Source organism: Chrysemys picta, chromosome 3 (assembly GCF_011386835.1).
Source record: "Chrysemys picta bellii isolate R12L10 chromosome 3, ASM1138683v2, whole genome shotgun sequence".
In the NCBI taxonomy this organism is placed as follows: Eukaryota; Metazoa; Chordata; order Testudines; family Emydidae; genus Chrysemys; species Chrysemys picta.
This window is the reverse complement of record NC_088793.1, coordinates 37,596,646-37,620,186: the sequence shown is the minus strand read 5'-3', so window position 1 is coordinate 37,620,186 and position 23,541 is coordinate 37,596,646. Positions and strand designations below refer to the sequence as shown.

The 23,541-nt window shown below is 37.9% G+C and overlaps 1 protein-coding gene across 5 annotated transcripts in view; it reads left to right on the top strand.

Moving 5' to 3' along the window:
- Window positions 1-23,541, top strand: part of DCDC2C (doublecortin domain containing 2C) — a 101,607-nt gene that overhangs the window by 25,901 nt on the left and 52,165 nt on the right. For 3 of the 5 annotated variants that reach the window (XM_042848736.2, XM_042848739.2, XM_065587743.1), the window contains exons 5-6: window positions 3,482-3,619; window positions 12,718-12,763. In XM_042848736.2, coding sequence (XP_042704670.1) covers window positions 3,482-3,619; window positions 12,718-12,763 — 184 coding nt within the window. The remainder of the gene's footprint in view (window positions 1-3,481; window positions 3,620-12,717; window positions 12,764-23,541) is intronic. The other 2 variants (XM_042848738.2, XM_065587744.1) reach the window with 1 other exon arrangement.

Sequence of the window (23,541 nt, the reverse complement as noted above, 5' to 3'; positions counted from 1 at the left end):
GTGCCTCCTGGTGTCAGAGCATGGTATTGCAGGGTCTTTGCCTCTAGTGCCCTCTGTTGATCTTTTGGCTCTGTTCAGCCTGTTTCTCTTCACACCTACCTCTCTTGCTAAGTCATGTCTAGTCTGGACCCCCTTCAGGGATAACAAAAATCCAAACAAAAGTTCACATAAACAAAAAGTTAAGACTCACAGACTTTAAGGCCAGAAGGGACCATCATAATCATAGTCATTGCAGGCCACAGCACCTCACCCACACTCTCCTGTAATAGGCCCATAACTTCTGGTTGAGTTACTGAAGTCCTCAAATCTTGGTTTAAAGACTTCAGGCTACAGAGAATCCATCATTCACGCTAGTTCAAACCAGCATGTGACCCCATGCTGCAGAGGAAGGGGAACACCGGAACCCTCCCCCCAGGATCTCTGCAAATCTGATCTGGGGGAAAACTCCTTCACAATCCCAAATATAGTGATTAGTTAGACCCTGGAAAAGAATTCTCTTTGGTAACTCTCCATCTCATTTCTCATCTCTGACTGCTGGAGATATTTGCTAATAGAAATTGCATTTGCCATTGTAGGCAGTCTCATACCATCCCCTCATAAACCTTTCAAGGTCAGTCTTAAAACAAGCGAGGCTTTTTGTCCCCATTACTCCCCTTAGAAGGCTGTTCCAGAACTTCATTTCTTTGATGGTTAGAAACCTTTGTCTAATGTCAAGCCTAAACTTATTGATGGCCAGTTTATATTCATTTGTTCTTGTGCCAACATTGCCCCTTAACTTAAAATCTCCTCTCCCTTGCTGGTGTTTTTTCCTTTGATGTATTTATAGAAAGCAATCATATTTCCCCTCATCCTTCATTTTGATTAGGCCAAACAAGCCAAGTTCCTTAAGTCTCTTCTTGTAAGGTAGGTAGGTTCTCCATTCCTCTGATGATCGTAGTAGCCCTTCTCTGCACTGGTTCCAGTTTGAATTAATCTTTCTTAAACATGGGATCCCAGAATTGCACACAGTTTTCCAGATGAGGCTCACCAGTGCTTTGTATAGTGGTAATAACACTTCCCTATCTTTGCTGGAAATACCTTGTCTGATGCATCCTAGGATTGCATTAGCCTTTTTTCATGGCCTCATCATATTGACGGCTCACAGTCATACTGTGTTCAACCAATAGACCCAAGTCTTTTCCCTACTCTGTTGCTTCTAGATGATCTGTCCCAAGCTTTTAGCAAGAATTCTTGTTATTAGGTTCTTAGACCTTCCTTGGGCTCCTCTTCAGCCTGCTGTCCGGACTCTCTTCCCATCCCTTCTTCCAGACACTACTTCAGGGACTTCCACAGAAGGCCAGGTGTGGTTCCTCCTGCAAATAGAGTCTTCTCAGCCCTTTCATGAGGCCTAGATGTTTCAGGCTGTTACCTGATCCCAATTAGTTCTTCCCCTTCTGACTAAGATGCTGTTGATTATTGTGGAGGTGGGCTGATGGAACAGGCCTAGCTAGCTCCATGCCTCTTGACCCATAAAGGAACAGGTCAACCTACTACAAGCCTAAAACGGAAATGTTTGTCAAAGATATAAACAACTGAAAAATCTATAACTGGTCTGTTTTCTCCACTACCTTATTTACACTTCTGTTCATATGTCAGGAAGTGTGCATATTCAGATTTAGTCCGTACTCACTACAGTATTTCAGATATTCATAACCACAAATTAAAAACTTTTTTTCTGTTAGCAAATGCACTATTCACAGAGGACTAATTCCATGCTAACTTTGAGTTTTCTGCACCATAATTTTGAAGTCTGAGGTCCATACACAAAAATATGTGCAGGTTTGTGCCTTTTGATTTTGGCATCCACCTATCTGCGACTGGAAATCCTGATTTGCACATATTGCAGTAATTGTATGCAAAAATGTAGGTGAACAAATTAATGCACTTTTTTGCAATGGAACTTGGGCCTCTCCCTTTAAAACTAGAGTGCAAATCTTAAAAAATTTCCAGTCCCTCAACTCCCATTGGCTCAATTCCTTGCAAGAGGTTCCAGCACCTTCGGGGAAGTAACTCATGGCCCTCAAGGTTCAGCTGTTTTTGTGTTACAGTATGTGCATGAAAAAAATCTTGGTCAGAATGCATGTCATTTTCCGCATCTTATTATAGCTCTAAACTGACTAAATGGATTTTCCCCTGTTTCTATAGGAAAACCCAACGTTCAGAGACAAAGCATGGATATGTTCAGCCAAAACATGACATTTTTAGAAAATTTGACCAGCTCCTCAGCTGGTGAAATTGGGCATAGCTCCACTTAGCTACACTCATTTACATCAGCCGAGTATCTTGTCCATTGTGTCTTCATTTAATAGAAACCAGTTGCAACCTTAACTATAGCTTTTGCTTTATAATTGTAGCTGTTTCCTTTTCTATTGCATCATCACCATCATGGCAGAGCCCAAAGGGACATGACCTTCTTGCATATCAAGTGCCACTTGGATTGATCTCTGGCTGCATCCCTAACCTGAACTGACTGAATATTCAGATTATGTCCATTACTGGCAAACTTGTCATTCCATAGCAGCATTCCTTGGTATATGCACTTTGGAATTCAGTGGTCTTCCATTCTAATGATATGTTCATACCAAGAAAGCTGCTGAAACTGAACCAGAGCTGATGGAGGTGATTGCTGGGTTTGGCTTCAAATATCCTAATTTCTGATCTTGTTCTGCCACTTGATATGAAGCAGCTGAGAAGAACTGAAAATGTCAATCCAGTGTTTTTCAGCCTTCCTCAGTTCCCATGTTTCATTGCAATGCTGATTTGCAACTTCATAGCAAGCTTAATGTCATAGTGACCCCAAGAGGTTGCTGAAGGGTCCAAAACATGTCACCGGATGCTGCTTCTATAAGGCTATGGCTACACTGGCGCTTTACAGCGCTGCAACTTTCTCGCTCAGAGGTGTGAAAAAACACTCCCCTGAACGCAGCAAGTTACAGCGCTGTAAAGCGCCAGTGTAAACAGTGCCCCAGCACTGGGAGCCGCTCTCCCAGCGCTGTAAGCTAATCCCCTTGTGGAGGTGGAGTACCTGCAATGCAGGGAGAGCTCTCTCCCAGCGCTGGCACGCAACCACACTCGCACTTCAAAGCGCTGCCGCGGGAGCGCTCCCATGGCAGCGCTTTGAAGTTTCGAGTGTAGCCACAGCCTAAGTGTCTATATCTTTTGAACATCCTCTAGCACTATGTATGGTGCTCCCAAATATATAAAATATCTTTCTTATTTTATAAATATTTAATTTGCTTTCTAAGACTTAGCAATAAAATGTTGAATTGTCCTCAGTATTAAAATAGTTACTTAATTTATGTGTATAATTCCTCTGTTCTCTGGAATCACAGCTGTGTGGAGCATTGAAAAAACCCTGAAATTTGCACTGCAAGTCTAAGTATTGCATTATACTCTATTCATTGTTATTTCATAATCTTTATTTCAATTTCTTTTGCTTAAGGCTGTACACATTGGATGGTCATGCTGTACGTAACTCAGATGGCTTAGAAGATAATCATTATTATGTTGCAGTGGGCAAAGAGAAGTTTAAATCTTTGCCATACTGGCGTTCTTCCAGAGTTTCACCAGAAGTTCAGCGGTAAGATCTTTCTTAATGTAATAATTTGGAGGGCTTGATCATGCAAGATGCTGAGGACTTTGACAGTGAACCAGCAAAGAATTTAAGCATGTGCTTAATTTTAAGCATATGAGTTGTCCCATAGGACTTCAGAGTTTGGCTAGTTCAGAGTCAGAGTGCTCAGTGGGATTAAAGTCCATCATTATCGTTTCTGACAGTTTTTTGGATTTTCTGGATTCAATGCATTGTCTCATATTTCTTAGTTTGACTGTTGTACCAGTAACATTCATTTCACTGACAACGAGGAGTCCGGTGGCACCTTAAAGACGAACAGATTTATTTGGGCGTAAGCTTTCATGGGTAAAAAGCCCACTTCTTCAGATGCATGGAAGAAGTGGGTTTTTTACCCACGAAAGCTTATGCCCAAATAAATTTGTTAGTCTTTAAGGTGCCACTGGACTCCTCATTGTTTTTTCTGGATACAGACTAACACGGCTACCCCTCTGATACTTGGATTCATTTCACTGAAGTGTTTCAGTCCTTGTCAGTGTTTCTTCGTTTTGTTTTTAAATATTGAAGGCAAATGGTGACCTGACCTTGTTAATGTTCGTAGTGACTGCTGTCATTGCTAGTTTGTAGATTATCTAACATATAATAGTAAAGTCAGGGCATGTGCCGCCTTTGGGAAACTGAGACATGTTTCTGCATAACCAGCCTTATGCAGCTTCACCATTAAAAGATCTGCCATTTCTATACTGGCATATATTGGCATTTATTTCTGCAACAAATGTTTGCCAAAGAGTTATAGTATGTGATACTTTTAAAACACCCTTTCATAGTGCACATTGTTATTGTGATGTATTCTCTGAATTTCTTAAATTCTGTGTATTTTAAATCACAACCTTAGAACTGCATACACACACACACATATAAATATATATTACATTGCATTTTCTTATTACTTAAACACAGTTATCATTCATATCTAAGATGTATTTTCAATTACTGTTCCAGAGTGTTATTGCTGGATCTTTTACTTTTTTTAAATAAAACCTAAAAGTATAATTTTATTGAATTTAATTATTAAATTGGTTTCTTTCTTGGAATTTCTACGAACTGCTTTCTAGACTGTAGAAGATGTCTGTTAAAGGGCACCGACAAAGGCATTGCTGAACAGTGACTAGTTTTCAGGTCTTTCAGGAATTGCTGAGTTAAGCAGTTTCTGTAAAGTGTTTCTATGGGATGTGTGTTGTTGACTGCTCTGAACTGATTGCTATATTGAAAATACGGTTGAAGTATCAGGCAATATTGGTGGGTTTTCTAGCGATCTTTGCTAAAGCTATTTTTCTGTCAAGTTTTTTAATGGTCATTATTATCAAGAGAAGAAAAATATCCATCATTTTCTCTCGGATAGTGGACCTGGATGCATGGTTCAGACTGTTAATCTTATGCATATGTGGTATGTTATAGCTTCTGCTTTTTTGTTTTTGTTGTCCTTTCAACTTCATTTTTATTTTTATACTTCACAAAAATACTACAGGCATTATTTTGAAATGACTAATTAATCTGCTGAATGCATGGATTCTCACTTTTTTCTGTAAATTGCCTTTTGTATATAAAGTGCTTCATATCGGTTTGATATTAGAAAATTGATATTTTTAGTGGGCTTGTTCTTACCAAGCTTTCTTTTATTAGTTTTTGAACTAATGTCGTGAATGTTAGAACCTAGACCCAGTAGGAGTATAATTGATGTTAAGTTACATGTATCTTTTGGCAGTTTTGTAATTTTGAAATATACAAGGGCGTAATAAATTTTTTTACAGTATAATGTAAAATTAGAGCTCTAAATATTAGCTTCCCCCAAAACCCTAATAGTGAAATTCAACCCTGGTGGAGATAGACAGCTCAAGGTTCTCCACTTTGCAGAATTCATCTTTGGGAGCACTCACCCATGAGGGTCTCCGTGCTGGTCAGATGTGGTAGATTCTCTTTGTAGCGATAGTCACAGTCTATAAAAATATATTTGGTTGATTGGTCACTGAAATACAAATTAGGTGGTGGACCTCTGCATTTTGAGTCTGTCAACTTAATATCTTTCTTTCAGACCTTAAACTGGATACACAAGAGAAGTTTCAGCTTCCGTTTCAGTCTATTGCTCTTGCTTTTTTGGGAATTGTTCGAGATTCCATTAAGTCAGCAGCCTTCCTCCTATTTCTGGGAAGTTGTTTATCCAGCATTCAGATTTCTTTCAAATGACTGTGTTGTATTAGAATGTTAGAGCTCATAACAGGGTTAATCCTAATAGATTTGGCCTGTGTACAGTATGCACACATTTCATTAGTTTATGCCCACATCACTTTTCTTCTTCCAGGAGAAATTGCTTGATCAAGATTATTCATCTTTTTCCAGCTGTAGTGAAATCAGTTAAGTGGTGGGTTCAGCTAATTAAATACATGGTAGGATTCCACTATATCAACATTTCTCTAAGGTGATGGGCAGTTCCAATACTACAAATCATTTGCTTGGTATCATTTGCTTGGTACTTTATTGTCAGTGCTCTGATACGGGTGATAAACACAATAAACAACTTTGATCATCTCATCATTCATAAGCGGTTATAGTTGAAATGTAAATGATAGATGATCAGGCATCTGCTGTTCTGGAAATTCTGGTGGCAATCTCTGAATCCTCCCACCTGTTTATATAAATATTGTACTTGAGTTATTGTAGTCTCAATCTGTGAATCCAGCTCATCTTTACTTGAACTGTAAGAAGTCTTTATAGAAAATGGTCAGTGTTTTGAATTTCACCTGAAATTGAATTGGCAAACAGCACAGAATATGGAGCACAGAGATACTGTGGCTATCAGAATGGGGGCCGGAATATACTCTTCTAGCAAAGGCTGCTGAATGATTTTGAAGAGTAGACCCACACAGACAATACACTGGCCTAACCTTGATGTGACAATTGCATTGATAATTGTAGCAAGGATTGCATCTGTGATGAAAGGATGCAATCCTTTGTTGAAGAAATAAACAATTTCTGGTAACCCACTGTTATCAGGAGCAGAAATTACACCAGTAAAATCCTGAGATTGCAAACCACTTTGAAAATTTGTAGACAGAGGCCCTCATTTTCAGGTATTGCAGCAACCTCTGCCAACTCTACTTCTCTCTGCCAAAACCCCCTTATCTCATCTGAACTGACTCTAGTTTCACCAAGGTTCTTATCTCAGCCAGATACTGAGAACACAGGGAAACAGTCATGTTCAGGGCTGATATAACTCAGCTGTAAGCATCCTTTACATCAGCATATTCATAACACTGTAAACCATAATGCCTTGCAGTCTCCCCCAGTTGCTTTAAATATACATTGAGTAAAAGGGGTCACAACAAGATTTTCAAACTGTGTGAGACTTCACAAGTGATAACACTCATGGAGGATCTGCCCAACTCAGACTACTGGGCTTTCCCAAAAGGAATGTGTAATCACTTTAATAGCTCTGTCCACTCATTCCTAAATGTGAGTTCTCTTGAAGCCAAGAAATTCCTTATCTATAAAGCCTCTTCTCTTAAGCGTATACTTGCTTAGATGGGTGGTATCTGGTAGATTGCTTCTTGTTTCTTTATGTGTATTGGATTTCATTGACAAGGCTGGGTTGAAGACTAACCCATCAAAACTCACCTAGAATTGCTTGCAATTGATCTTGTAACTATTGAAGTTCTCCCTGTGAATCATAGGTCAAGGCACTTTCTAAAAGGCCTTGGACATATTTATCTACCAGTTTGGCTTCTGTGCATGATTTGGATCTAATTTAGACTTGAACAAGTTAGCAGATCCTCCCTCTGAGCCTATTAATGATTGTCATTTGCATTTCATATTATTTATTTGAGGCAATTACATTGACTAGATGGGGAAGTGAGCTTCAAGCCCTCATAGGCCTTTTTGTTTTTTTCTGAAGACAAGGTAGGTAGTAAGGGCCCATACAAAGCCTGTTGATGGCAATGGGAGTCTTATTTTTATATGAACCAATTTCCCCCTCTTCTAGTGTTCATTCCCAAATCTAATCTCTCCAGTGTGAAGCTGTTTATCATAAGATTGGTGTCAAATGAGCTCTTTGCTGCTACACTGATGATTTGAGGGACTTTTACCAATCCCCTCGTCTCCTTTTGACTTATATTGGGTTAAAGCTGAGGGAAACTCATTTTCAAGCAACACTTGTCAGAGTGGATAGTTGAATGGACTTCCATTTGCCTTGATTTAGCTCAGATGCCTGTTCTTAAAGGTCAGTGAACTTATTTTACTGGAATGCTTCTTGTGCAGTCTGTATTATCAGATACCTATAGCTGAGTTCCATGTGGTGGAGTTCTTACCACACACTTATTCAGTATAGTGACTTGATATATTTCCTGAATAGATAATTTTTTTAGAAGACTTATTCTTTGTTTAATAAAGAACAGTTTCTTCTGATAGCTTTGACCCTTCCTGGGGGTACCCAGAGCTGTGAGGCATCTCACTACGACCTGTGCCTGCCATGGGTCAGCTCCTCAGCTCCATTGACCACGGACAACACAAGCACACTCCTATAGATCTATTCAGGCCCCAATGTCTCTTTGCAGGTTAGCAATAGGCACACTCCAACCTCTAAGCATCTCCCTTGAATATCCAGCCCCTGATCCACTGGACATTAACAGTAGTCACAGATTTGCTGCTCCCAAAGAATGAATACACCCCAGCTTATCAGTTCCACCTTAGATCACTGCTCTGCTTAACAGACAGCACTTAGATATGGTTATAATTAAAACAAATATAAGTTTATTTAACAAAGGATAGAGATTCTGGTATTAGCAAATAGAAGTATTGGAAACAAATGTTTACATATAAAATACAATCATAACATACATTCCAGACCCTAGACTTATTTAACTAGATACTGGTATAATATGCCTTAGCACCTGTTGGTACTGGAATGCAAGAGACTATGCAGAACCTAATCCACTTGGACAATCTCTGAGTGGAAACTGACTGCCCTCTATTATTATCTCCTGTATTACAAACAAACTAGGTGTTTTGTGGAATTACTTGGTTTTGTTTGAATAGTAGCTAGAAAGTGTAGCCTATCTTCTCCTAGTAGAGAGGGTCTTGGAAAAAACTACTGGAAAATTGATTGGGACACAGAGATCACCTTTCACATGAATGTGGAGTATGAGGGAAGGACCAGGTTATCATTATAAAACTGAATATGGCAGGTCTCCCACTAGGGCCTACATATTGCAAACTCTCCACAAATGCAGTCTTAATTGAGAGAATTCAGAGTCTATTCTGGCAATTGCTCAGAGAGTGGGTCCATTAATTTGGCAATCACCATATTTACTTATATCTGAGAAAGGAGGCAATTCCTGAAAAGGAGGCAACACTTGAAATTAGACCTTTAAAAATAACTTAATGTGAGATGAAAGAAGACACAAGAGTTCTATAGTGGTTTTTGACTTGTGAAATCTCTTCTAAATGCATGAATTGTGGGAGAGACCAGATTATTTTAAAATGAAGAGATAGTCCAGATTAAAGAAAATGGTGAGGATGAGATCCTTTTTGTTTTGCACAGATGAAGAACCACTTGAATTTCACAGAGCAGAAGACTTTCTAGACTCTCTCAGAGCCATCGCAGTCCAAGTTGCACAGCCAGCTGGCATCTTTGTTCTCAGACTTGGGCCCCATGGATTGAGGTGTAGAATCTGTTCCTGGGTTAAAAGTTCTGGCAGGTTGAGCAGAAGTACTGGAGTTTATGCTGCCTGGACCAGCAGGTTGAACCACCAAAATTGATAGGCCCATTCTAGCCCGGTGAGTAGTAGCATCTGTATTCCGTCTTGTCTGATCTTCCTCAGCATTTTTGGATGAGAGAAATAAAAGGTCCAAGAGGAATCCATCTATTGGAGACCAGGATTATTTAGAGCAGGATTAGTTGCACTTGATATTGTGTTCTTTGGCAACCAGGTCTTCTGAAGTGTTCTCCAGATTGGGAGCAGAATGTTGATGAATGACTCTGAGAATTACTCTTACTGTGCACTGTATTTTCAGCTGAGATTTTCCATTAGGATTTTTACTTTTACTGGAAGACAGAGACTTGTGGTTGTGATATGGTGGTAAACATAAATTCCAAAATACCAAGCTCTTACCACATTGATGCCTTGATGGGGGCAGTTTTGCAATTTATGCAGAGTAACACACTTTTGCAAAATGATTGTACATGTACATTTTGCAAAATGTGCTGTGCATATTTGCATAATGTTGTGATTGTCTTCACATTTACTGGAATCAAATCTGGTCTTTGTGGTTTGCTTGTTATCTGTCTTTATATCTTGATTGTATTCTCCATCATTGGTTGTAATCTCAGTCATTGGAGATTTTAAAGAGCAGGTTAGACAAACACTTGTCAGGAATGGTCTAGATAATACTTGGTCCTTCCATGAGTGCAGGGGACTGGACTAGATGACCTCTCAAGATCCCTTCCAGTCCTATGATTCTATTTTTAATTAGGTGTGATCAGTTCTTTCATTGCTTGCTAGCACTTTCATTTGTAAGGCATAGTTTTTGCTAATTCTGCAAATATCTTATGTTTGCAAAGTCAAATCCGTTTCTCTCAATAACCTTGCTTTGACTTGGTTATTGGTTACATTGAAAATAATGTAGTCTTTAATTAGTGCATCTGTTAACTGTTCAAATTCATATGGACTGATGTGCTCAGTGAAAAGTATATACATTTGTTTCATCTTGGTATCTCTTAATATATTTCCAGAAGCAATTTATGGTGCCATAGTAATATCCTGTGGTGTTATGGCACCATGAATGGCTCCCTGAAGCCTTTCAAAGAACCATGTGGAAAATATAAGCACTAATACAACAAACACAAATACCTCCACTATAAATACTGGACTTCTGAAACATTCTTATTTTTTTTATATTTGAATAACTGTAGATTATATTGTAATTTAAATAGTTTGTAGTTTTGTTGAAAACTTTGATTTAAAAATATTTTTGTAAAGCTAATTTTGCAAATAATATGTAGATAATCTCTATATTTTTAAAATTTGCATTGGTGTTAGGTTTTAAGGAATTTTGACATTTTATATTCTGAGTATTGTTAAAACTGTCTACCTCAGGTACTTCAAGTACCTGAAGAAGAACTCTGTGTAACCTCCAAAAGCTTGTCTCTCTCACCAACAGAAGTTGGTCCAATAAAATATATTACCTCACTCACCTTGTCTCTCATGTACTTAAAGCAGTCTTTTTTGGAACTTGTTGAATCTGCTGTCCAGTTCAAAAGAATCTACGAAGAGAATTCACAATATTATTGTGCATTGATAGGGATTGGATGATTCAGGGGGATTTGCACTGAGATACAGAACCTTTCACCTGTAGGTAGTCAGTTCAATTTAGATCAGAGTGGTAAACCACAAAGACCAGATTTACAGTCATCAGCTACACTACAAGTTGTGATGACATGGACTCGGGGTTGCCAGTGAAGATTAAAATTCATTATGTTCTACGCCAAAAACCACATGACCCTATAACTTACAAAATGAGACTTTGATTTTTCAAACAGATGAACTGATGCAGACCCTCAGGCCTGCACTGAGTCCTAATAAAGTCAGAAAATATTAACCAAAGGGATTCTGTGTGGGACTAAGAGTCAGCACTGATACATCTGTTTGCAGGATCAGGGTCTAAATAAGACATCTTATGTTGCATTAGTATTCAGGTTCATGTCCTTTGTATGCTAACCACTAATGGAAGACATGATCACAAACATGTGAGTAGGTCTGAAAGTCCAGCTAAGAGAGTTCAGTGGTACACATAAAAGCTATCCCATTTCAGTACATTACAAACTATGTTGTAAACAAGTTCTTGGTTCCCAGCAAAAAGTTGCCATTATCTGAAAGTTGCCAATAAGCGAAAGGCCCCCATTTTCAAATGGATGTATACATGTACTGGTATGGAACAATGATGTACTATAGTCGTATTTTTGTATTGTATTATTGTTCGATACAACGTTAAAAATAAACAGGAAACATGAAAAAGCCACACATACAAAATTGTTTCCTTTAATATTATAATGTTTCTCTGTGTAGCTTCTGAAGTAAAATGGTAAGTTAAGTAAATGAAGTAAAACAGTCAGACTGAATCCTCCCTCCATACCAACTGTTTCTGTGACAGGCACAGGTAAATTAAAAAAGAAATTTTGGTATACTTACAGTCAATGCTTCAGGTGTGTCACACACAATAAAATGTCACACAGTTTTAAGACCACAATTTGTCCAGTGTCATCACTGTTCTTTAGAATCTACGAAACAACAAATTTAAAGACACCACACTTCTCGGCTACTCACACTAGCTTCTCCTGGACTCTCATAGGGCCTTTAGAACCTGAGCTTTACTGGCGAGAAAGGTCCACATGTTTGAAGTCGTGACACAAAGCCGAAGTGCACAACTGTGCAGCACTGTGAAGTGTGTTATGAATGTTGGCTAAAGCATGTACAGCAGTAATGTGTGTGCACTGTAGGTAGGGGTGACCAGATGTTCCATTTTTAAACGGACAGTCCCATCTTTTGGGACTTTCTCTTATATAGGCACCTATTACCCTCACCCTGTCCCATTTTTTCACAGTTGCTATCTGGTCACTCTAACTGTAGGTCCGGGAGACACACAAACAGTCACGTACTGTCTCGCATTTGGAGCCAGCAGATTCATTACAAGTGGAACCTCTTCTAATAAAGCTGTCGATAAGTGGCATGAGAGTTGCTCATATATGAATTCTGTTAATACTAAAGTCAATGGGACATGATTGGTTCTTGGAAAAATGTTGCTAATAACTGAAAGTTGTCTTTATCAGGATTGCTAATAACTGGCACCAACTGTGTGGTCTTTTACAATGTGTTATACGCTGCCCATGTTGTATCTATTCAATAAATGGAGGAGTTCTGTCTTTAGGGCTGTCATAAGTAGTGTATTCATTTAGAATAGGTTTAAAATAGCAAGAAATGGATTGTCATGGATAGTAAATTTTTTTAGTTTAAAATTGACAAATACTCATATTAGGGTAACTGTATTTTATTTTTTAGCAGATATGGTGAGTCTCCAAAAAGGCCCAGAAAGAAAAAGGCAAGAGTAAGTGGAAAAAATAAAATTAATAATTTTTGTACTTTTGCTGAAATATATTTTAGTGTTGTTGTTTTGTACAATCAACACTGTAGAAGTAGTAAAATATTTTAATGTTAACAGTTAGATAAAAATAACTCATTACATAATGGCGAATGGGAAATCTGCTTTAATTTATATTTCAACTCAGATGGTCTTAATTTTAGGCTTTTGCCACATCAAGTAGATAAAATGCAAATATGAAAAACATATTGATACATTTTAAAACTGGGCAATCTTTTAAAAATTTTTTCATTCTAATCCAATTGAAGAAAATTGTTACTAAATCCCTATTTTGGCTGCCCTCCCCATCTTGGCTTTACTTGTTTTTGTAAATCCTAGTGGAAAATTCAGTAGTTTCATTATTTAAATTTAGAGAAATGAGATATTTTATGAGGAGAGTCTTCATGCTATGGAATAGGGTTAAAAAAAACTCCAAATGAACCAAAAATGTATTGCTTCCTTTATCCATAGCACTGTCAATTGTCTGTTTAGATTGTGAGCACTTAGGAGCAGTGACCATTTCTATCTAGGAGCTAGATTGTAACACAGTCTCACTCCTACTGATAAACAGGGACTACTTGTGTGAGTATCTGCTCATTAGTGGACTTTTATTTGTATTGCAACAAAACTAATTAGTGTAAGGTCCTATTGTGCTCCAGCAGGCACAATAGGACCGGATACTAATCTTTGTCAGGAGATTCTGGGTTTGTTACCAGCACCCCACAAGAAGGACCTGAACATGGTGTCAATTTTGGTAAAATAAAATAGGAATGTGGATAGGGAGGCAATTCAGAATAAAAAGGATTCTGGGAAGGGCATTCATTTTGATTATTTTTTCCCCAAAGGGAGAGAGGTAGTACCTGCCATCTATTTAAATCATGATTAATAGGGGCTTGACTATGTTTTTAATTTAATTAGGGAACAGGATGTCCAAATATCTGAGGTGCATCTGTTGCCATCTAAATATCCCGATAGGAGAGCTACTGCCAGCTAAATCCAATAAGATCTTCATTGTTTCTGACTTATCCCAATTTATCTTGTAGCCAGCTAATTTACCAAAATTATCTATTGTTTGTACAATATTTGGACTAGCTTGATCTGGATTTTTAATTAATAGGAGGATGTCATCTACATATAGAATGATTTTTGTCTCCTGAGACCCTGATTTGATCCCTTGAATCCCTTGGTTCCCTAATTAGTTCTGCATGTGGTTCTAATGTTAGATTGAACATGGGGGGGGGGGGGGGGGAGGGGCATCCCTGTTTAGTTTCCTGAATCATATCAAAGAGGGGGGCTTTTGTGCTATTTGTTAGAATATGAGAGTTGGGATTGGAATATAACAGTTTGATCCATGAAATAAAGGATTTCCCCAAAAGAATTTATCCAGGGTAAGAAACAGATATGTCCAGTTCACTCTGTCAAAGGCTTTCTATGTATCAAGTGAAATGATTGCATGGGAATTTCAGGAGTCTTGATGGAATGCCATAACATTAATCAACAGATATGTGTTGTCTGCATTATGTCTTTTTAATAAAACACAGCTGATCGGGGTGAACCAAATCACTCATTATTTTTTCAAACATCTTAGCCAATATTTTTGAGAGTATTTTCATACCAGTATTGATTAAAGAGATGAGTCTATAACTGTAATACATTTGTGTAGGTTTACGTAGTACAGTAATTAGGGCTTCCCTCATAGTAAGAGGTAATGTACCTTTCTTTAAGGCATCTTTGTAAATGTTTAACATCTTAGGTGCCAGAATATTTTTGAAACTTCAATAGAATTCTATCAGAAGGCCATTAGGGCTGGTGGTCTTGCCCCGACTTTTAATAAGGTGTATATATAGTGTAAGAGATCTTAGCCTTCACCAGCAAAAATCTACCTTCCTCATCTTTATTTACTCCTAATATTTGTAATTTGAGTCTTTCTATGAAATGAAATTGCTACACTTTTGGCAGTGGACGAGAAATTGTTAAACATCCTTTCCCCCAGCCCCTCCTCCTAAATTTTCTGCCTCCAAATCATTAAGGTGGGTTTCCTTTAGGAAGATATCTTTTATTTGAATAATTAGTGGAAAGGAGGAGGTTAGGTATCAATTATAAAGGCTGAGCCTTTATAGTGAAGGAATGAGAAATGCCCTGCTGTGAAAGGTGTACGGTTGTAAAAATATGGATCAAGTTAAAAAGATCATAGTAAATTAGGGTAGACATACTACAGTTTGATTATCAATAGTGCAGGAAATTAATGGTGCCAGGGGATGCATTGTAGCTATTTTTATAATGTAGGAAACAAATAGAATGTACATAAGCCTGTGGTATTTTTTCAGTTTAATAATAGAATTATTGTCATCCAGCTATAGTGAATTGGAAGAAGACTTGAAAGAGTAGCAGAAATGTGACCTTACAACAGTGTTAGTGATTACAGACAACATAGGGTATCATAGATGAGTGCAATGTGTTAACGTGTAGCCTGATTGCTTATTTGATTCAGATGGATGAATATCTGAAGTTCTAGATTGAAACCAACCTTTCAACATTCATGTGCTGTACAGTTGACTTGTTAATATGAAAATTTCTAACATAATGAAAAAAGATGTGGACGATAGGGTATATTCTGTGTTATTACACATGCAATAAGGATTAACCATGTCTAATGTGTAAGGGTGTAATCACTATTCCAGCTGCTAGAAAGAAAGATTTAGTAAGATTGTAACTACTAAAAGCATAAATTAAATGTAATAAAGCTTGTTAATATAAGACTTCTGTATTAAAAACAACTAGTTCATTCACAAAAATTGCTGAAGAGAAAAATTATGTAACCTGTGAAAAATTCAGGTAAGGGTAAGATTTAATTTTTTTTGCAATTTTTTGTGTACATAGCAGGGGCACTGCAGTTTAATAAATTAAGCCTAAAATATAAATAAAGTTCAGTGAAGGACACATGCTTCTTACTTGACATTTTAGGTTAGTAATTTCAGGGACAAGGCAGTATCTTACGATAAATGTGAAACATTCCCATCATCAATCAGCATCATAAAGAAGCAACACAAGAGTTCAAATGTTAGCAAATCTTCCATTTTAATACATGTTCAGATTAGATGTGTGTTCGATGATGGAAAACACAGACTCCTCTGCTCTGATGAAACAGCAAAATGTCTTTTGCATGCGCCTTCAGCCATTTTGTGTATGGAGATGGATTGACTTCAGAACAGGCTGCTACTGTTCTTTGTTTAGGTGGCTATATAGTTCATCCAGGACTGTCTTGGGAAACTATTTTTTTAGTATCTAGTATTCTAATCTATTACAATAATCCTGAAATGTAACTAGGTTTCTTGAAATAAGTGGTGTTAATTATAATAAGTATAGTATTTGTAATAGAATGTTGCATGTTTAGTGCTTTCTTTCCTTTTCTGTAATTGTAACTTCTGAATACGGATAGGTTAAATGGGGTTTATTTTTAAGTGAATTAAGAACACCTAAAAGATGCCAGAGCAAAAGCTGAATGACTGGGGATGGGTCACTTGATAAATTGCCCTGTCCTGTTCACTCCCTCTGAAGCATTTGGGACCAGCCCCTGGCGGAAGGCAGAACACTAGACTAGATGGACCCTTAATCTGACCCAGTATGGCCATTCTTATGTTCTTATTTAAAGCAATGGAAACTGAAGTCCTCTATGTATAAAATAAGCACAGTGTGGATAATTACAATGAAATCTTCCATGTACTGCCTCTATTAGTTTAATTCTACCCAACTGAGAAACTACATCTAGAAATGAGAAAGTAGTTCAAATCCCATGCTGATTTATGTCTTGGATTATGGTTGTTAGCTAGGGTGACAATTGGCATCAACTATGATACTTCACTAGGAACTATACTGAGACTACTTGCTAATTTCAGATAGGCCACGGAACAGACATCAGATATTAACAACATTCAGTCATTTCCAAATCAGTATGGACTGAGAGTGTAAGCAAGAAGTGAAAGATTCTGTATTCTAACTATTTTTATGGATTGTTATGGCAATATAGGTTAAACCTAAAAGACACATGTACTGTATATAAATCTCCTATAAGTGTCCTGTTCTGCAGTCACTTACTACTGGGCACAGTGCTTACTATTGTGAGTTGTCTCCCTGACATCATTACAGGGACAGGTCTGTTTGTAGAAGGAGTTCAGTGGAAGCTTGCCTGTTTACAGTAGAGCTGAACTTGACCACTTATGTGATTTTTGACATCGTATCTGTAACTAAGTTAAAAGTAAATGTATCCTTAGGAATTTAGACTATAAAAATTAAAAATATATTCTAAAATAAAATATTTGACTTTCAATTTCTTTTCAGTTCTCCATGCACATTGCCCTAGCCCAATTATCCATTAGCCGAATATAATAATCTGTACATTATTTGATCTGAAATTAAATGAGCAAATGTACCTTGCACAACGTCGTTAGTCGACACTATCTTTAGATGACATGTTGTTGCCCCATCTTGCAGCACTTACTAATATGAGTAGTTCCAGTGACTTGAAATGACTGATGGTTGTCATTTCACAAGTATTATTTGTTAGACAACCTCTTAAGTGATGCTGATCTATACAGTAACAATGGTCAATGTAACAGCAGCACTGATGATTCTAGCAGTAAAAGAACTATGTATTTATAATTTAGATTGGGTAGATATTATAAAATCTGCATGTGGATAGTATTTGGATTCATAGTAGCAGAAGTAGCCAACATTCTCTATTGACATTTCTCTTTTATATTATGTTTGAGAAAGATACTTGTTGCACTACTCTATGGGCTGAAGTGTTGCAACTTTGAAATATAGATGCAACACCCCCCCCACATCCACACACCCCTATAATACATTGCAATGACAAGTTTCTGTTGGAAGCTGATCTAGTGAGATGAAAATTCCTGATGCAATAATAGAGAATATTTGAACCACCAAACTGAAGAGAACTTTTTAAGGTGTCACTCTTGGTCACAGTAGTTTTCTATAAAGAAGTTCCTAGTTAACTTACCAACTAAGCATTCCCTGCTCCCCCCCAAAAAGATAAAAATGATGTCGATACAAACATAAGAAAGGATAGGGAACAAATTAAAGTAGCTGGCAGGATGTTGTTACATCAGAGATCTAAAGTGCAACCTCTAGAGCAATATAACACATTTCTACAGAATGCTTAATATATTTTACTATCTTTTGAATCTGGTTTGAATGAGTACCTCCAGATGATGTACAGTCCATTATCACTAATACATATACAATACTTCACTTTTTCTGGATCTGTTCTCTAATATGTATTTTTAACAAATCATATATTCTCAAATTTGCTTTAAAATCTACAAATATAATTTTAGTGTAAAATTTTTCATATCTAATTAAAGCAATAGTATATCGGTTATGTTAAAGGTATAGAGGTGTTTCTTACTCTACAGTGAAATCCCTAACTTAAGAAATCAGATGAGAAGAAAATGTATACTTTTATGTTTTAAATGTTGTAATTTAAAAAGATTTCTTAAAAAAAAAAAATCACAGCTCACCATAAATTGATACATACATATGTGAATGCCACTTGAAAGAGGAAACGTGGTCATCGTAAAGTCAATATAGCAACAGGAAAGTAAGAGGTTCTGTTCTGGCTCCCAAATCATCAACCAAATCATTAACTGAGGCCAAAATTTTCAAACTTGAGTCCTTAAAATTAGGCATCTAAATCCATGTTTAGGCACCCAAATAAAGTGGCTCGATTTTCAGTCTGCCTTCACTGCCAAGAAAGGTGTATTTTTATAGTTAGTTACCTTGAATTAGCTATCTTGCTGTAAAATCCTAATGGAGTCAAGGCACAGGTAGTTTTTATTTCAGTGTCGCTAATCAAGGTCAACCTTGTATCCCTCACCTGGAGTTTACCTCGACTAGGTTCATAGAGGTAAAAGCTACAGTATGTTGTGACAGGAATTGTGCAGCAAGATATCTAACTCAAGTTAAAACACCATTTTTGATAGTGAAAAAACCTCCAAGTACCAATCACTGGGAACATCTATGAAAATCAGGCCACGTTTTTGGATTTGGGCACCAAAGTTTGAAAATTTTGACCTAAACTCCAATTGCAGGCCCAATTATGGCATTATATGGTTACCATTGGTTACATCCTACTGAAAGCACTATTTAAAGAAGAAACCCCGCCTCCCCCAGCCTATGAAACCCCAGTTTGAGTTTTCAGGGCTAGGAATTACAATAACCATATTTCTGCTTGCAAACAAAGTGAATTTAAATCATAGAAATGTAGGGCTGGAAGGGACCCTTAGAGGTCATCTATCCAGCCCTCTGCTGAGGCAGGATCAAGTATAGCTAGACCTTCTCTGACAGTTTTAGTTTAATCTATTCTTAAAAATCTCCAATGATGTAGATTCCACAGCTTCCCTTGGAAGCCTATTCCAGAGTTTAACTACCTTTATAGTTGGAAAGTTTTCCCTAATACCTAACTGTGGTGGGGTATACAAACACCAGACTGGAGAGCAAAGGGTTATGGTGCTCCTCTGGGCCCAGGAGGCCCTGCCCTTCTGCACCTACAAAACCTGCACAGGCTGGAGGAGGAGCTTAGAAAGGGGAACAGAGTAGCTCAGTAGCAGGCAGATAGTGGAGGTGAGCTGACTTACACTCTGAGCTCTTGGGAAGGAGCTCCACAGGAGCTCTAGCTGCTTGAGACCTGGCTATAGTGATGTGAACAAGCCTACAAAGAAAGGACCTGTAACTCTTTGAAGGTTAGAGACTTTATCTTTGTGTTTAATTCTTTACTTTACCCTGTGGGAAGAGGGGACTGGTAGGAAGTGATCCAAAGAGGTAGCTGCATAGCACTTGAAGGTGCAGGACGTAACTGCCTAATATTGGGCTCTGGATTAGTACCCAATGGAAAGAGTGGGTCTGGGCTCCCTTATCAAGCCCTAAAGAGGGACAGCTAAGGAAATCCATTTCTTGGTGGGGAACCTAGCTGGGAGAAGACCCTAAAGATGCAAGACCCCAACCCAAAGGGGAAGCTCTGAATCCCTTGCTTAATCCTGGTGACCTCGCTGTTATGGGACTCTCTATATATACCCTGAAAGTGGTGGACTAGAAAATGTGACCTGGCTGGAGAATTAAATCACTAAAAGGACAGATCACTGCAGGGTAGAGCAGTAATAAGAAAGGTGAATGCTGGGGAAGAAGTCAACCTGCCACATCCCCTCCTGATCATTAGGCGGCATTGGTGGTGAGTGTTCCCCTTCACACTAACCAAAATCTCCCTTGCTGCAGATGAAGCCAATTACTTCTTGTCCTACCTTCAATGGACATGGAATACTGATCATGGTTGCCTCCTTTGTCGTACATATACCATTCGGATTGATACATCCCAGAATATTAGTTTTTTTTCTCAACTGCATCACATTGTTGACTCATATTCAATTTGTGATCCACTATAACCCTCAGATCCTTTTCATCAGGACTGTTGCTTATCAAGTTATTCCCCATTTTGTAGTTTGTTCATTTTGATTTTTTTCTTTGCACTTGTCTTTATTGAATTTCATCCTGTTGATTTTAGACCAATTCTCTACTTTGTCAAGGTCCTTTTGAATTCTATTCCTGTCCTCCAAAGTGCTTGCAGTCCCTTCCAGCTTGGTGTCATCTGCAGATTTTATAAGTATACCCTCCACTCCATTATCCAAGGCATTAATGAAAATACTGAATAGTATCAGACCAAAGAGAGACCCCTGAAGGACCCCATTAGATACATTTCCCCCAGTTTGATAGCAAACCCATTGACAATTATTCTTTGAGTTTGGTCTTTCAACCAATTTTGCACCTACCTAATAGGGTTCATGTAGGCCACATTTCTCTAGTTTGCTTATGAATATGTCTTAAGGGACTGTGTTAAAAGACTTACAGACATTGTCGTACCATGTCTACAGCTTCTGTCTGATCCGCTAGGCCAATAACCCTGTCAACAAAGAAAATGAGTTGGTTTGGCACAATTTGTTTTTGACAAATCCATGTTGGCTATTACTGATCATCCTATTATCATTTAGGTGCTTACAACTTGATTGTTTAATAATTTGTTCTGGTAACTTTCCAGATATCAAAGTTAGGCTGGCTGGTCTATAATTCCTTGGGTCCTCTTTGTTCCCCTTTTAAAGATAGGTACTATGTTTGCCCTTCTTCAGTTCTCTGGGACCTCACTTGCCCTCCATGAGTTCTCAAAGATAATTGCTAACAGTTCTGAGATTGCTTCAGCTAGTTCCTTCAGTACTCTAAGGTGAATTTTGTCAAGCCCTGTTGACTGGAATACATCTAACATCTAAATATTCTTCACATATTCTTTCCCTATTTTGGCATGTGTTCCTTCCCCCTTGTTAATATCTGTTCACAATTCACCTTTTTAATGAAGACTGAAGCAAAATAGTCACTAAATACCTGAGCCGCCTTGAGGTCATTCCTTATTAGCTCTCTTTCCCCAATAAGAAGAGGACCTACACTTTCTTTTTTCTTTCTCTTGTACCTAATGTATTTATATAACCTCTTGTTATTGCCTTATGTCTCTTGCTAGGTATAACTCATTTTGTGCCTTAGCCTTTCTGATTTTGCCTCTATATACCGGTGCTATTCTTTTGAACTCATTCTTAGACATTTGTCCATGTTTGCACTTTTGGTAGGATTCCTTTTTGATTTTCAGGCCATTAAAGGGCTCCTGATGGAGCTATATTGGCCTCTTCCTTTTCTTTCTGTTTTTCCTTCACATCGGGAAGGAAATACTGTTGCTCCTTTAATACTGTCTCTCTGAGAAACTGCTAGCTCTCTTGAACTCCTTTTCCCCTTAGATTTTCTTCCAATGGGGCTTTACCTAAAATTTTCTGAGTTTGTCTGCTTTTTTGAAGTCCATTGTACTTATTCCCCTGTTCTCACTCCTGCCTTTCCTTAGAATCATGATTCTATCATTTCCTGCTCACTTTCACCGAAATTGCCTTCAGATTTGCAACTAGTTCCTCCCTGTTAGTTAGAATGATGTTTAAAATTCCTGTCCCCCTTGTTACTTCCTCCCTTCTGAAACAAAAGGTTGTCCCTAGTACATTTCAAGAACTTACTGGACATTTTGTGATATGCTGCATTAAAGTCTCCTATTACTACCACGGCTTGTGTGATTTTACTATGGAAGTCATTGGGTGATTTTTAACATGGAACCTTCAAGACCATTTTCACAGTAGCTTTGCAGAGTAGTTCCACACCTTAACTCTCATTAATAAATGTGCTATTTTGTTTGTTCTTTTACTAGTGTTTGCTTTAGCAAAGCTAACCCAGGGTAAGCTGATGGGCTGTCTGTTTAAAGTGGCAAAACCAAAGGGGTTGCAAGTACAGCTGGTTGGGAACTGGAATTTCCATTCTGTGGGAAATGCCAACATTTTTAAAAGTATTTTTTTGTTCCAAATTGGAACAAAAAGCAAAAGCTAAACTTTGAAGTTTACTATGAAATGAAACCCCCCAAAAATGTTTGTTTGGAACTTTTGAAAAAATTCATTTTGATAATGTTGAATCATTTCATTTAGATAAAAACATGTTACTGTAATAACAAAATGTTTCATCTTTTCATTTTGACTCATTTAATTTAGACTTTTATATTAAAAACAACGTGCATACTTATATTTAATATAAAAGTCTAAATGCAATGAATCAAAATGATAGTTAAAACAAAACATTTTCACCTTATCAAATGAAACATTGTGACCTCACGAAACTGAGAGAACCTCTAAATTGTTTTCACTTTTTCCCTGTTGAAAAACTCATTAAAAACTATGCATTCTCACAAAATGTTTTCTTTGACAGAAAATTGTTCTGTCAAATTTTTCAACCAGCTTTAATTGCAAGTCTGGTTAGTCTTTCCTGGTACCTTCATGCTATCACTAAATAAGGACTGCTGTATTAGAAGTCTCATAAAGATACGTTTATTGTCTATACCAGGGATTGGCAATCTTTGGCATGCCGGGAAATCCACTGGCGGGCTGGGACGGCTTGTTAACCTGCAGCGTCCACAGGTTCGGCCGATTGCAGCTCCCACTGGCCGCGGTTCACCGTTCCAGGCCAATGAGGGCTGCGGGAAGCGGTGGCCAGCACATCCCTCGGCCTGCACTGCTTCCCGCAGCCCCCATAGGGCTGGAACAGCGAACCGCGGACAGTGGGAACTGCGATCGGCCAAATCTGCGGACGCTGCAGGTAAACCGTCCTGGCCCGCCAGCGGATTTCCCTGATGGGCCGCACGCCAAAGGTTGCCAATCCCTGGTCTATACATATGCAAGTACAACTTCTCAATATTATGTCCCTGCCTACTGTGGAAATCTAATGAGCATCCTCAGTGAGCTGACCCACACACAGAAACGTAGCAGCTTCTTTGAAAAAAGCATAGTCATAATTTTTAGACACATGCATCTAAAATGACAACTATAACAGTATGAAAATTTACATTATAACAGCAATAATCATGATTTGGATTATTTTTTTGCCATTGTAAATTATAGTCATGGTCTGGTCATGGAAAAAGGCTTTATAGGCTAATAGAAATATCTTTTATAGTGCAGTAAAAATTGATTAAAAGCCATTTCGTAATTTTTAATAGTATAAAATCCATTTAACCTCCCGAGTCCAGCTGTTGCTCCTTGTTCAGCCCTGTAACAGCAGCAGTGCAGGAATGCAAGTGGAAGGGCTATTTTTCTTTTCCAGCCTTT